This window comes from Seriola aureovittata, chromosome 7 (genome assembly GCF_021018895.1).
Source record: "Seriola aureovittata isolate HTS-2021-v1 ecotype China chromosome 7, ASM2101889v1, whole genome shotgun sequence".
Taxonomy (NCBI): domain Eukaryota; kingdom Metazoa; phylum Chordata; class Actinopteri; order Carangiformes; family Carangidae; genus Seriola; species Seriola aureovittata.
Genome location: NC_079370.1, coordinates 13,550,801 through 13,564,496, shown reverse-complemented (window position 1 = coordinate 13,564,496; position 13,696 = coordinate 13,550,801). Strand labels below are relative to the sequence as shown.

The window sequence follows — 13,696 nt, the reverse complement described above, 5'->3', positions numbered from 1 at the left end:
TGTGTTTTGAAATGTGAAATCCATTCAATCAAAAGACTATTTCTTTCAACATGTTCTTCAGCTCCTGTGCTGCATAGACAAGAATGGGGGATGCTTCAGTAGGTTATGGACTTCCAGAAATGTTTGACGTAAGAAAACTCTCCTGCTGGAGGAAGTGTCAGTGGACTCGTGGGTGTACGGCTGGGGTTAATTCCCTCCTGTCCTTTGATATCTGCTGCAGTTTCAACATGAGTCCTGTTCCAACACTGGATGCAGAGATACAGCCATATACAACTACATCAGTGGGATTTTGCCCTTAAGTGCTCTTGGGTTAATGAATGAGCCATACAACAGTGTTTTAAATATTTATTTAAAAAATGAACAGAATATTCACAGAGAGAATATGAAGTCATTAACGGTTATAACAGAACATAATTACATTTAGTAAGTCAGCAGGTCGATGCAGTTAAACATCTTGGATGGAAAACAAACTTTTTCCAAGATAAAATGAAGATCTCAAAATGACGCTTTGGCCACGGTGTCTGCATTGGAGAATTAATGTTCAATTTCCCCACCGCTTCTTGCCAAGATGTCCTCCATCTGCTTCACATTTATGCGGGTAAGAAGTACTTCTGTCCCCAGGAAGTCCTGTCCATGGAGCCCATGAGCCAGAGCCGCATGCTTCTGTGACTTAAACTTAACCACAGCCTCACCAGTACTCCTGCCACCACTGTCACGGAGCAAGATGATATTATCCTCCTTCAGTTTGTATTTGTTGAAAAGATTTTTTATTTGACACTTCTGCACATTTCCAGGCATGTTTCTAACAAACAGGCACGCCTGAACAGCTGAGTCTGGGTTCATGTTTGGTTTCTCTTCTGATGTCCCAACTGGACCTGATTTCCTCTTTCCATTTGGTTTCTTCTTTGTGTCCATCTTCAGATGATGCTTAAGCCTAATGGGATGTGTTTTGGCCATCATGTCCCTCATCAGCTTCTTAGTGATTGATGATACCTTAATGGTGTCAGAGCCAACATGGCACCCACTGAGATTCATTGCATATTCATAGTCCTCAATGCAGTTAAAAATAAGAAAAGCTGTGTCTGTTCTGTTGCCTTCCTTGTCAAGCAAATGGAGTACATTTTTGTGTACAATGTTTGGACATCCAAACAATTCTTTTATTTCAGTCTTGGTCATCTTTTTGGGTAGATTACTGACCATGACAATGTACTCCATACTCGGTGAAAAGGTAGTTGCTGAGTCATACTCTGGTCTTGGCTTCTTTGGTGATTTACATGGTAATCGGTTGACAGATCGCCTCTTCATCCGCAGTGCAGAAGCAGATTTTTGTTTGTCGTTTGCAGTTTCCCTAAGAGGGTTTTTGTAGGGTTTCACACTCTCCTCATCACCAAGCGCACTTTCACATTCTTGCAGGGCACTGGTCCACATCTTCTCAGTTGCTCCACGTACCTCCACACAGCTGTTGCCCAGTGACTGTTGGTTGAAATGAAGAGCATCACATGCATCCTGCGTGTTTGCAAACTTCACAAGGCAGCAATGGCGAAGACCCAACTTCACATTCACTATGGCTTCCTGTACCGTCAACTCTCTGAAAAAATGGCAGATGTCTTCTTTTGTAGCTGAGGCTGGCAGACCAAAGAGCCTGACATAGCCAGGCTCTGAGTTCAGAGTTAGCTCTGGTGTCCTCACCACATCGGAAAATTCAACTGTGCTATCAGCCTTGGGGAAATCAACTCTTGGCCCTGCCTCGTTGCTTTCTCTTTGATGGGATGACTGGAGTCCTTGAAGGACAGTACAAATCCCAAGAAGAAAGGCAGTATTGGAATCAAGTGAGTTCACAGCTGAAATGTGCAGATTTGTAGAAGACTTTTTGGGATAAGGAGGCTGTGGCAAATTTGCAGTGCGGGGATCAACTGGCCGTGCAGTAGTAGGTGATGGATTTGCATTATTGTGATCATGAGGCAATGCATTCAAAGATGGCAGATTTACATCTGGACTTGGCTGACTCTTGGCAGTCAGCTGGGTGGGGGAGGCTTTCTTCTTTTTTATCAGTGTCTTTAATTTGTGCTCCAGTTCTGCCATGCTGCTTATGTGTAAAGTCACCTTAGACCCTTTCAGGAAACTATCATTGTGCCGCATGGCAAGCCGAGCATCTCTTTCAGTGGTAAATGCAATAAAAGCTTCTCTGAGACTCCCCCCCACTATGTACACTCCACCATCAGGTATGTGAAAACTTTCAAAGAATTTCCTTATATCTTCTGTACCTGCTTTCACATCAAGGCCTTGTAATCGCAGGATTACTGTCATTTTGTCATATCAGGCCAGGTGGTTTCTGAAAATTGAGGAAAACATGAGGTAAAAAAAAAAGCAATAACAGCAGGGTTACATTTAGAATGAGGCTAAACAGGATATTCAGCTAGAAAAACGGCGTGCAGGAGGACTGAAAAGGAAAGAGGAAAAATAGAAAGAAAAGTTTTCTGTCTCAATAAAACACGTGCAAACACTCACCACAGCTGGCAAAAAAGTATAAATGGTGGGTTTTTTTATGCGAGCGGTGTTGTTGCTGTCGCACTGTCTCAAATTCGCTCTGATACATACAGAAAGTTTGGATCACATCTCGCTGCTCGCACTCTTCTTATTGTTCTCCGTCTTTATCTTCCCACGCTCAGAGTGCGCACTTTCCCTCCTTCTTTGTTCACTGGCTCTGGAATGTGATGGAGGTGCATTACCGCCCCCTGATGGACCGGAGTGTGAGCTACACGCAGGACATCTGTACGGTAACTCCTGTTCAATTTTTCTGGTTTCAACTGCATTTAATGTCGATCCCTTCAGTAATCAGCGCTGCACTAAAAACCTACACATGGAATCTACTGTATCCTATCTGTGCCAGCAAGGACATTCTGGTTTACATACATTTGTATTGCGCTGTCATTCGTCCACTGTCTTATCTATTAAAAACCTTTATACCCAACCCCTCATGTTTTCAGCAACAGTTGAATTTTTTTATCCCTCTCTACAAAAATGTGATTTTTCAACACAATAAACATAATGTAACCTTCAGATTAAACAAAAACATTATGAGAGAAAACAAAAAGTAAGGAAGAGAATCACCATAAAAAGCCAAAATTCTTCAGCCAACAAGAGCTAGATCCATGAGCCAAAAACTGACCACAATCCTCAGCCAAAAAAGGACTGTGGTTAAACAATTCAAAAAAATTGAGCAATGAATGGTGAATAGATTTTAAGCAGAGTAAAGGTTCTTCCTTAGCCCTCTTACCCAGACAGTATGCTGGTCTCACAGCTTCTTCATGTACCCCTGGTCACAGTCAGTGATCCACACACATTGATGGAAAAAGTCCAACTGGCTTTGTAACACTTCTAATACACCGGTTTTGGTCTCTTCCATTCCTCTGAACTCATTTTCATTTAAATATTTGCATTTTAAAATCTTACTTACTTACTTGATATCATTAAAGTGCATGGTTCTCTCTCCCTGGAGGACTATGCAAATATACTACCCTCCTTTGTCAGGAAGTGAGTCAGATATAGCTGCAAGGCCATGGCAGATGGTTTCCTGCCAAAAGTCCCCTCTGACTCACATTCTGTGATGGCCTCAGATAACCCAAAATAAAATAAGCAGTTGTTTCATTACAAAGATGGAATTTTCTACAGACTGCACAGTTTAAAAATGCTCCTCTTCTAAAAAAAAAAAGATTATTCACTTACCTCAAGAAAGATTATATATTCTGTTTAACTAACATTTTTGTAACTACATGAATATGCTTTTGCAACTTTTGCCTTTGCCGCAAAAGGGTACTCTATTTATATCTCCTCTCATCCTCCCAGTCATGTTCTCAAATATCTTACTTGAAGTCATCTTTTTATCTACTTTACATATCACTCTGCTCCAAGATGCCCATCTGTCGTGTTGCGTATCTGCTTTCTATTGTCATCATGACAAAGGGAGGCATAGTTTCTGGTCACAGGTGGAATTGTTGATAAATAGGGAGCACACAGCTATGTGGAAAGGTGTTCTCTGGTTGGATTTGTAATGCTTTAGGTGCAGTGATATCTAATCATGAATTCCCTGGCGTCGTTCCGCCATCTGCAGGGACTGTGTCATTTACCTCCTTTTTCACAGAAGACATTTTGACATGTCACAAGCCCTGGTGCAAATAATAAAATCAATGATGGCTGAATTCCACTTAGCTCTTTCAGTTTCAGAGTCATGGCATTGTGCATGCTGTCTCAATGTCACACTGTTATGGGACACAAACATTGTTTTTAGTCATAGCTCCCTGTGCTTTTCCTGCTATGACAAGTCAAAATGTATGCTGAAAAAGGCATATTGCTCTGAAGGATATAATATGCTTACTTTATATGCCTCCCAACAAAGACTGCTTAGGGTTTTAAAGCATTGAGCCATAGACCTACATGTTTGTATGTAAGTGCACATGAATTTGCAAGCACTGGTATCCTTATGGGAATTAGCGCACTAGGCACTGCACATCCACACAGGTGTTTTCACTTACTGTGGCTAATTAGACTTCTGCTCAGGTTGACCGTGGGGAGAGATATGCTGGAATTTATGTGAGGTCTGTGTTGAAGGAAACTGTGATATTCGTGTGACCAACATATTACTATAGTTAGACAGAAGTGGTACATTTAATCATAAGTGTGCACAGAGTGGAGGAGAGAGATCATCCTGGCCTTTAGATTCTTATTAGCTTGAGGTGAGCAAATTTGTTATCTTTCAAGGTTAGCTAGGGGGAATAGAAACAAGTACACTATTGTACCAGTGTGCAGGTGGAAACTTAGATAAGATTTTTTCATAGCAACCGCTATAGTGGTGACTCAGCAATATTTTAGAATTAGACCAGTCAGGCAAAACTGTGTGCTAAATAATGTTGCATCCCTCTAGGGGGACCATGGAGTGAGAGAATTAAATTAACATGTTGGAGAAAAGATTCTGGTTCTGTAGACCCTTTGGATGTCAGATTTGTACTTTTACTCTTTGTTTGAAAATTAACTGTGATTCATTATAACATTTCCTGTCCTCCTGTGTCTTTCATTTGGCAGGCCACAGACAAGGTCTAATCAGGAAAACTAAATGAAGACTAAAAAACTAAATGAAAGCACCTGTGTGGGTGCCAGGATTATAGAATCAGACGTGGTATCTCATAAATTCAATTTACCATGGTTATTTTATTTTTATAATCCCTAACATTACACAGAAATTAGCTCCCGTTGTGTTTTATTAAAAAGGTCTTTCAGTCATGCAAAAGCATCTCCTGAAGTTCACTAATTACAGAAATTGGTTAAATTTCACTGTCACCTCTCAATTGTTATTTTCCTTATTTTCATTTATGAGTATTAATGTTTATTTAGATATTTACAGTTTTTTTTTTTTTTTTTTTTTTTAGGGGGGGGTTGCGACGCAGACATACATTTGTTCGTAACGTCATCACGCTGAATGAAAAGGATTGTGGGTAAGAGGGAAGACCGTTGTTTACCATGGCGACGGGGACGCTACCATTTGTTGTTAACAGACACAAAGTGCCTTTAACGTTAATTCTTTTAACATACATAGATTTACTTCACTGTCAGCTGTTTGTTATACCCTTTAAGGCTCCTTCAGAGTGTGGTGTGGAAGAATTTTTCGATATCTCGAGTTTGTCGTGTGTGAGGTGCGGTCCAAATCAGCGACGGAGCACAACAGGTCGGTTAACATCACACCACATCACAAGAGTTGATTCATAGACGATACTTTTGTCGACAAAAAGTGTTATTAGTCTTACTTTTAAACAAATTAACTTCGTCTTTTGTGTGGTCAACCGTACACGACGCAGAGAAGCCACAATGAGCTGGGTAACAGTTAGCTAGGTACAAATGGCAGATAATACAGAGATCGGTTCAGAACCAGAGTAAATGTTAAAAAAATCTTTAAAGGGCAGTTTCCCCTAAAACTGTGCTGTTTGGATTATCATGGAGTATTATAATATCGATGATATTATATATTATGATAATGATAGCATTTCCCATGCCTCTTGATCCTATGTATCACAGCGCACTGCGTTTTTTCCCAGGTGATAAATTCCTCACTCACCATTATATGAATGGCTTATATGAAAAGTTAGGATGATCCTAATTGACAGAAGGAGCTGCATTACACGTTATTTATCTGTGAGGCTCTACTGCAAAAAGTGTCTCATTACCTATACTCTCTGATCTCATATAAAAACAGCACTTACAATGTCAGGTCAGATATTTTAACAATAGTTGTACCAAACGTTCAAACTGAGCTTAGGAACTGGTTTCAGATGTTAAAAGGTGACTTCACTGTGTGGGTTACATCCTCATGGGAGTGACTGAGTTTTTATTGCTATTAGGAAGAAACACACATCATCCTGTGTGAACTTTAACTGTGTTTTGACTTCCTTCCTTTTGCAGGACTGAGCTGTACTTGCAAAACTGGGTACCAAAGTCTCACCACTGACAAGACATCTCTTACTTGTCAGCAATGTCCCACTGACAAGCCTGTATGTAGAGTTTACCTTTAATATCTTTATTTGCTGTCACACTCCCTACACACTTTCTAACTTTATTTATTATGATGCTTTCTTGACGAGCTGTCTTTTTTTACAGGCAGTAACAAAAGATGGGTTTGGGTGTATCCGCTGTCCAGGCAGTCTCATTGATGAGGGGAAGTGCAAGTGCCCAAAAGGCGATGTCCTGGGTAAGTGACTAATGACAGGACTAATTTAGGAATTGCAAGTATGCATTTAACAAACAGTCATTAATGTTGAATAACCACAATTAGGCAACGGTGTGAATAATTGTGTATATGGCTTAATATGACCTGTTTTTTTCCAGTGGAGAGAGATGTCAATGGAAATCTTTTGGTTGAGGCCAGGTGTGAAACGTGTAATGGAAACAGCCCCGCTTTCTCTGTACCAAACAGCAATGGAGACAGGTACTAATCATTACCATACAATGTAAACACTATATATTAACACTATACACAATATATTCAGCTGTTTCATAAAGATTCACACTCAAGAAGTTGACCACGGCATCTGAGGTTATACCTTTTAAAAATTTTATAATGGGAACAGTAAATGTATCAAAAATATTTTTGTTTTATGATGCAACTTTCTACCTGAAATATCCATATTTCATACTCTGAACATAAGAGAAGATCATCAGGATATAATGAATAAAGCTAGTAAAAGTATAGACAGTACAAATCAATTTATAGTACTGTTCTGTGACATTTGTTATATTTATATATTAAAAGTTACAGTATCAATAATATCAATATGTAGCAGTGTAGCATAGCAGTCACAAACAAGTTTGGAAGGGAGTAATATGGATTTTACAATTTTGAATATTGATGATTATCTTTATGCTAATAAATATGTTCAAAAATCAAACCAATGGTGGTCTTGTTAACAACACTTTAAGAAGATTGAATGGTCCCCTTTAAGGTGTTATCATGTCTAATAGATAAGAGCCCCTATACAGCAAACTCACAGCTCAGCAAGTTAAAGCAGTGCAGAATCCTCTAATAAGATATGGACTGAAGGTCAAAAGTTGTTGAGAGAATTTGGCCACTTGATGAACATTTTTTAAATTCCTGTAATAGATAATTTGGCAGTGTTGTCTCCTTCTCATTTTGAGCACTGACTTATTGTTGTTCCACCTGTCATACCTGTCTCAATTCCTTTGTGTCTCACATAAGCACTAGCCCATAACCCTCATTATTGCCAGGACATTATTTGTTCTATGTTTCCATGCCTTACTCTCTCTTGGCACCTCTGACACAGTGTGAGAAGAAAAGCTGACTTGAGTACAGGTTTTCTTTGTAAACTATGTGAGAGATGGAACAGTCTCCAAAATTGTCTTTCAGGTGTAAGAGATGTCAGGCTTCCTTCATAAACACCTCTTGTCAGTGTAATACTCCTAATGTCCTGGTGAGTTCAGCCAACCCCCTTCCCACAGTACCCTCTTAAACATCGTACACACACACACACCATTCAATAACAGTCTCACTGAACGGAACATGTATCATCAATGGTTCATCTATTGTTTTTCCAGGCAGGAGGATTATGTTTCCCTTCAGGCACCCTCTCCACCAATGTGAATCCCAGTGTCAACTATGCTCAGTTGGTGAGTCTCCTTCTCTCTCACTTACTCATTTTATTTTTGTCCATTCTGATATAATCTAATTTGTATTTTGTTCTGTTCACCTTGCAGAAGTTCAGTGTCCAGTCTGCCTGGTTTGTGAAAAACCTCTACTCATCAGCTGCAGCCTGCCTTGTAATTCTACGTCTCTTTTTTCACCTTTAAATCAAGTGGAATATGCTGAGCAGTGAGACTGTAGCACATAATGACGGATGTGCCATGGTTTTATTAGGGGGTATTAGGATTATTCTGAGGCATTATGTGTGTGATTAGTTGTTTTGTGAAAATATGTTGCGTGGTTACAGGTCTTCTCCAACCTGACGGCATGCCAGGCTCTTGGGAACATGTGTGTGATGAACATGCACTCCTTGAGCGGTGTGTCCGCCGATGCCTGTGGTCTCTTTAACTCCATTTTCAGATCAAGGGCTGCTGCAAGCTCAACTCAAGACATTTCCTATTGGTAATAAACACTATCATTACATATATGTATAATACTGTGCTATCTTGGCTAATTTGGAATGAAACAAAAAGGGTTTCAATCCCCTATACTGCAATTTAGTTTCACCCTGAGTAGACATGAAGTACTTTGATTACACTGTCTCCAGGAGAGCTAATCTACCATGGCTTTACTATGGGGACGAGCCAGGACTGGCCAGTCGAGTGCTTCAGACTGACCCAGTTCCTATTGGATTCAGTTTCAGAGGAAAAAAGAAGGTAACAGATAAACCATTTTCACTTATATCTTTGTTATTACAAAGAAATAACTCCAAATAAAGAACAGTACAGAAAATGTTCTGTTAATTGACATTCTGTTTATCTCACAGAACACTGACATAAAGCTGCATGCTGCTGTCTATAATGTCAGAGGAGAGTTCCTCAGATGGGAACCAGTAGGAGGAGGTAATCTCCAGGTAAGGTGTCAAATGGGTGATGATGAAATTAGATAATTAGTCTGAATATGCAAGAGAATTGTAACATAAAGTAGAATGTATATACAACTTCTTAGTTCACCTTGATAGGTTGGCAGTAGAGCCAAATCAGATACCAAGTTATGTATCCGTGTATATTTTACAGTGTGATCAGGCCAGACTAAATTATACAGTTTTTCATGTGACTCATACAAAATATAAAATATATACGATGCTGATAAATCACTCCACACCACCTCTCTTCTTCTCCTCCTGTCTTTTAGCTATGTCCAGAAACAGCAACCAGACAGAAGTCAGCCTTCAGCTTTGGAACCGCTTACCATGAAAGTGTGAGTGTTTCTGCCTTTCTTTAACTCACAGATGGTGCACAGACTCTCTTGTAATGCCCAGTTGTATTATAAGCTCTATGTTTGTTTGTGTGCAGTGTGACCTCTCAGTAGCAGAGCTGTGGGGTACCCATCCTGAGCCGCTGTTCTATGATTTGTTCATGGAACTTGGTGGAGAGGAGAACAGAAAACTTCTCCCCCTGCCCCAACTAGTGTATAACCAGCAATACAATGGACGGTTCATCAACCAAGGTGCAGTTTATTTATTTATTAGTGTGTACATGTGCATATGTGAGTGCATGTGCGCCTGTGTTGTTTTAATATATTTTGCCTTTGTACAGAGGGCATGAAGAACTGGTACCTGTCTCGACGTATGTTTCTTGTCGACATGCTGAGTGGAAGAGAGAAGGAGAGCTCCCTGCCTAAAGTCATCCGTGTAGCCAGCAGTGTTAAAATTAGGTGGGCTTCCAATGTGCACACCACCATGATAAAAAATAAAGAAAGTGAAACCTTTATTTTTGTAACTGCTTTGTGATGTTTTTGATCCAACATGTGTGTTTGGTAGGTTACAGCTGGTTCCACGAACCCAGGAAGGACAGGTATTTCCCCCTTTAATGACTGTGACCTACAAAGATGTTCCCATCATGGATATCAATACACAAACTGTGTCTGTGAGTAGGTTACACACACACACACACACACACACACACACCCCTTCAGATCATCAGAGCAAAAATGGCTAAATGAGTCACTGTCTTATCCAAAAAACAAGCTATGGGTTCCTTATTTGTTAAATTCGTTTATCTGTTTCCAGACAACATTTGCTGTGGAGTACGAGATGGATCAGAGTGAGGCTCGCATGAAAACAGATGTGAGTAGAAGCATGAATGAAATGTTGAGAAGTTCTTGTGTATGTCAGAGCACTCAATGAAATAGTATCAGCTGTGGCTTCTAATGCCTTATGTGTGCACAGACTGCTCTGGGTGTGATGGGTGGTATGGCCGTGCTTTACTCTCTGCTGAAGACAGTCAGCTGGAAGAGAAGGATTGCCTCGCCACTCATTGATGTGGAGGTACTGTGTCTCTAATATGTCATAATTTAAATATGTTGGTGTAAAGCTCAGAAGTAATGCTAGACACTCTTTCTCATGCCTTAGACAATGCTGAGGTTTTTGTTGTTTTATGCTGGAGATCTGGCCAATGTTTTCTTTGCTGTCACCGTGGGAACTGGACTTTACTGGCTCATCTTTTACAAGGTTAGTCTCATTCCTTTGGGACTTTCTTTTATAGGATCGATGATTTTTATACTTGTGTGGTCTTTAACATTTGTACCAGTATCTCCTTGCTGTAGCTTTTTCTTTTGACCCCTTTTAAACTTTATTGCTTTTCCAAACCCATTGTGTTTCTTTTGACTTTGCATGGATTCTTAATTGTTTTTTCCTCTCTGCACTCTTTAGACGTTAAAGGCAAGTCTTTTTCCTCCTTTACCTTCTTTGCCACAACTATTTTTTGAATGCATAGATGTAGGTGTGATTATTGTTGGCTGCTTGCTGGGATTCATTTTTGTATGTGTCTGTTTAGGCCCAACAGTTTGTATCAGTGCTGTTACCACTGCCTGCTCAGGAGGAGCAGTTTGTGACGTACATTGGTTGTGCCTTCGCTCTCAAGGTTAGACACCTGAGGAACAGATGTAAAAATGAGCAGTACTGTTTTTGAAAGCTAGGTGGTGTGCTTCTATTAGGAATGTTGAAGGATTATGGTTTTGTGTATTTTTGTGTCTCCAGGCTGTTCAGTTTCTCCACAAGCTGATCCTTCAGGTGTCAGTTGATATATTCTTTATTGACTGGGAGAGGCCACGAAGCAAAGCTAGCAGAACTGTGCAAGGTACAAACATATTTACTCTGAGCTTTTATTTTGCAGTTTTTATAAGAAGTAATTATCAAGCTGCTTTATTCCAGTCACCATATTCACTACTGTTTCAGCTACTGGTGAGACGAAACGGGACCCTTCTCCTGTCAGCATCTGGAGGACCTACTTTGTGGCGAATGAATGGAACGAGATCCAGACCATCCGCAAGATCAGCCCAACCTTTCAGATCATGGCTGTGCTCTTCTTCCTTGAAGTACATCTCACACCAGCTCATACACTGTTCTTTTTTGCAACTTTTGTTATTTCCCCATTCCTCATAACTGGTATGTCACCCTGTGTTGTACAGGTGCTGGGTTTCTCTAACCTGGCCCTGAGGGACCCCTGGCCAACTTTGCAGCGATCCTCACAAGCGTACATCCCTTCATACAGCCTGATGTTGCGCTATGGTCTGGCAGCCACACTGTGGCTCTGCATTGGACTTCTGCAGGTAAAACTGCCAACATTTACTCTTATCTCCTCCTTCTCTCACTTCCCTTTGATCTCTCACATCATATACAGTGAAAGTGTGGAGAACTCCTTTTAAAAGATAATCATTTATTCCTACAGGTGATTTTCTTCACTGTGTTTCATGAGCACTTTGTGGAGGACAAAATCCGTCAGTTTGTAGATCTCTGCTCCATCAGTAATGTAAGTAGCAATGGGCATAATTTCTATTAAACTGTTCATCTGTCTGGAATGTTTTTCATATGTTTGTGTGTTTGTCCCTGTTTCTCTAGATTTCTGTGCTGCTGTTATCTCATCGTTGTTTTGGCTACTACATCCATGGGCGTTCAGTACATGGCCATGCAGATACAAACATGGAGGAAATGAACAACAACCTGAAAAGAGAAGCTGTATGTACACCAACAGACTACACATTGTTTTGGTAACTGTAGAATAATTATGGAATTATTGATTTCTGTCTTTTTCTGTCTGAAGGAGTCCCTGTGTGGGCAAAGGGGGCTACTACCCAACACAGATGTCCAGACCTTTCAGGTGTCTCTTACCAATCGTCTGCGGTCACAGTATGATAGGATTCGGGAGCCACTCTCTAGGGTGTGTTCTTTCTCTGTCATCTTTGTAACTCTCTTATAAGCTCTCGAAAAAAATGAAAATCAGTTTATCTGGCTGACTGTCTCCTGTGCTCTAGAAGAACGGGCCATCACGGCTGATGGATGCATCGACGGCAAACCCATTTGATCAGAACATCAGAGCCTACCACACCATGAACCACTTCCTGGGATCCATTATAGACCATGTTAGTACAAATGCACTTAAATAAACTCACACAATCAAAATGAACCCAGTCCAGTTTGATTTGATCTGAATGTATATCCTTAAACTCGTTAGATTGTAAAGTATATGAGTTGTTTTCATTGACCTGAAATATTTTGTACTGACACATTTGTCTCTCATGTCGCCCTATTTACCTTAGGCCCACCCTGACATGGACTATATAGTGAAAGACAAGCTGGTGTTTGAGAGGGTCATAGGAATGGAGTTTCTTGAACCCAATGAAAAAAGTATCTTTTACAATGGTAATGACCCCTTGGCCTAGAAAAACTGTAAATTTCAGTTTGCTTAGATATAGGTACAGTATGTGTATGTCCTAAATGTCTGTATTTCTCTCTTCAGATGAGGCCCACTCTTTCAGTGACATGCTGTTTTATGGAAATGAGGCCACGCTGCTGATTTTCGACACTTTGTTCTTCTGTGTTGTCGACCTTGGATCTCAGAGCTTTGTACTTGCAGCTGTGCTTACATACATACAGCAAATGGTCAGTATATGGTGTGTATATAGTATGTTGCCCTTACTACGCTAAGAAAAGCATATATTGAAAACCATCTCATTCATTACAGCTATTCCGCCTGATCCGTAACTTTCTTGGAAGGAAGAACCTCGTCAACAAGACTCTGGTGGATGAGAGGTTTCTGATATAAAATTCCCTGCTGAGTAATTGCTAGTTTATGTTTTGTTTAGACCCATTTCTCTCAAATGTTTACTGTTCACAGCTTCTGCAGCTCTTTTTTGTACTTTTCTTTACATATACAGTATTTTCACTGCTGTGTCATGATGTTGACATCGTAATTTTTGTAAAGTTTTTGATGTTTTTATTGATTAAAATGTTTTTTGATATTAAGACAGTTTTGTTTTGTGTTTTGTTTTGAGGTCATTTAAATGCAATACACTTACTTCTCCAAATTTGTCATGATAAATATGGAATTCTTATGATAACAAAAAGTAAAGAATGTGCTGCAAGTGTGCAACAACATACACTGAGAGACTATAAATGTGTCAACTGTCAGTTATTCCATATAGTTTATATTATCTTAACTACCTTTAACATTT

General features: G+C 40.0%; 2 protein-coding genes across 6 annotated transcripts; one reads left to right on the top strand and one right to left on the bottom strand.

The window, feature by feature from the left end:
• Positions 1–331: 331 nt before the first annotated feature.
• On the bottom strand, positions 332–3,488 carry rbm12ba (RNA binding motif protein 12Ba). Of its 3 annotated transcripts, none has more exons than XM_056381466.1 (2): positions 3,462–3,488; positions 332–2,332 (listed from the first exon to the last, which is right to left on the bottom strand). In XM_056381466.1, the coding sequence occupies exon 2, from the start codon at positions 2,305–2,307 to the stop codon at positions 535–537; it is 1,773 nt and encodes a 590-aa protein (XP_056237441.1). In that variant the 5' UTR covers positions 2,308–2,332; positions 3,462–3,488; the 3' UTR covers positions 332–534. The 3 variants fall into 3 exon arrangements, with proteins under 3 accessions (XP_056237441.1, XP_056237440.1, XP_056237439.1); XM_056381465.1 differs by lacking the exon at positions 3,462–3,488 and adding an exon at positions 3,278–3,438; XM_056381464.1 differs by lacking the exon at positions 3,462–3,488 and adding an exon at positions 2,509–3,234.
• Positions 3,489–5,502: 2,014 nt separating this feature from the next.
• On the top strand, positions 5,503–13,489 carry tmem67 (transmembrane protein 67). Of its 3 annotated transcripts, none has more exons than XM_056379723.1 (28): positions 5,503–5,719; positions 6,451–6,539; positions 6,646–6,736; positions 6,874–6,973; positions 7,910–7,973; positions 8,098–8,169; positions 8,257–8,319; positions 8,490–8,644; positions 8,790–8,898; positions 9,009–9,095; positions 9,377–9,442; positions 9,538–9,691; positions 9,781–9,898; positions 10,005–10,110; positions 10,254–10,310; positions 10,413–10,511; positions 10,596–10,694; positions 11,020–11,106; positions 11,223–11,322; positions 11,421–11,560; positions 11,654–11,794; positions 11,914–11,994; positions 12,084–12,200; positions 12,286–12,402; positions 12,500–12,604; positions 12,782–12,884; positions 12,982–13,124; positions 13,207–13,489. In XM_056379723.1, the coding sequence occupies exons 1-28, from the start codon at positions 5,515–5,517 to the stop codon at positions 13,285–13,287; spliced, it is 2,949 nt and encodes a 982-aa protein (XP_056235698.1). In that variant the 5' UTR covers positions 5,503–5,514; the 3' UTR covers positions 13,288–13,489. The 3 variants fall into 3 exon arrangements, with proteins under 3 accessions (XP_056235698.1, XP_056235697.1, XP_056235699.1); XM_056379722.1 differs by having other exon boundaries at positions 12,497–12,604; XM_056379724.1 differs by lacking the exon at positions 11,020–11,106 and having other exon boundaries at positions 12,497–12,604.
• Positions 13,490–13,696: the final 207 nt, after the last annotated feature.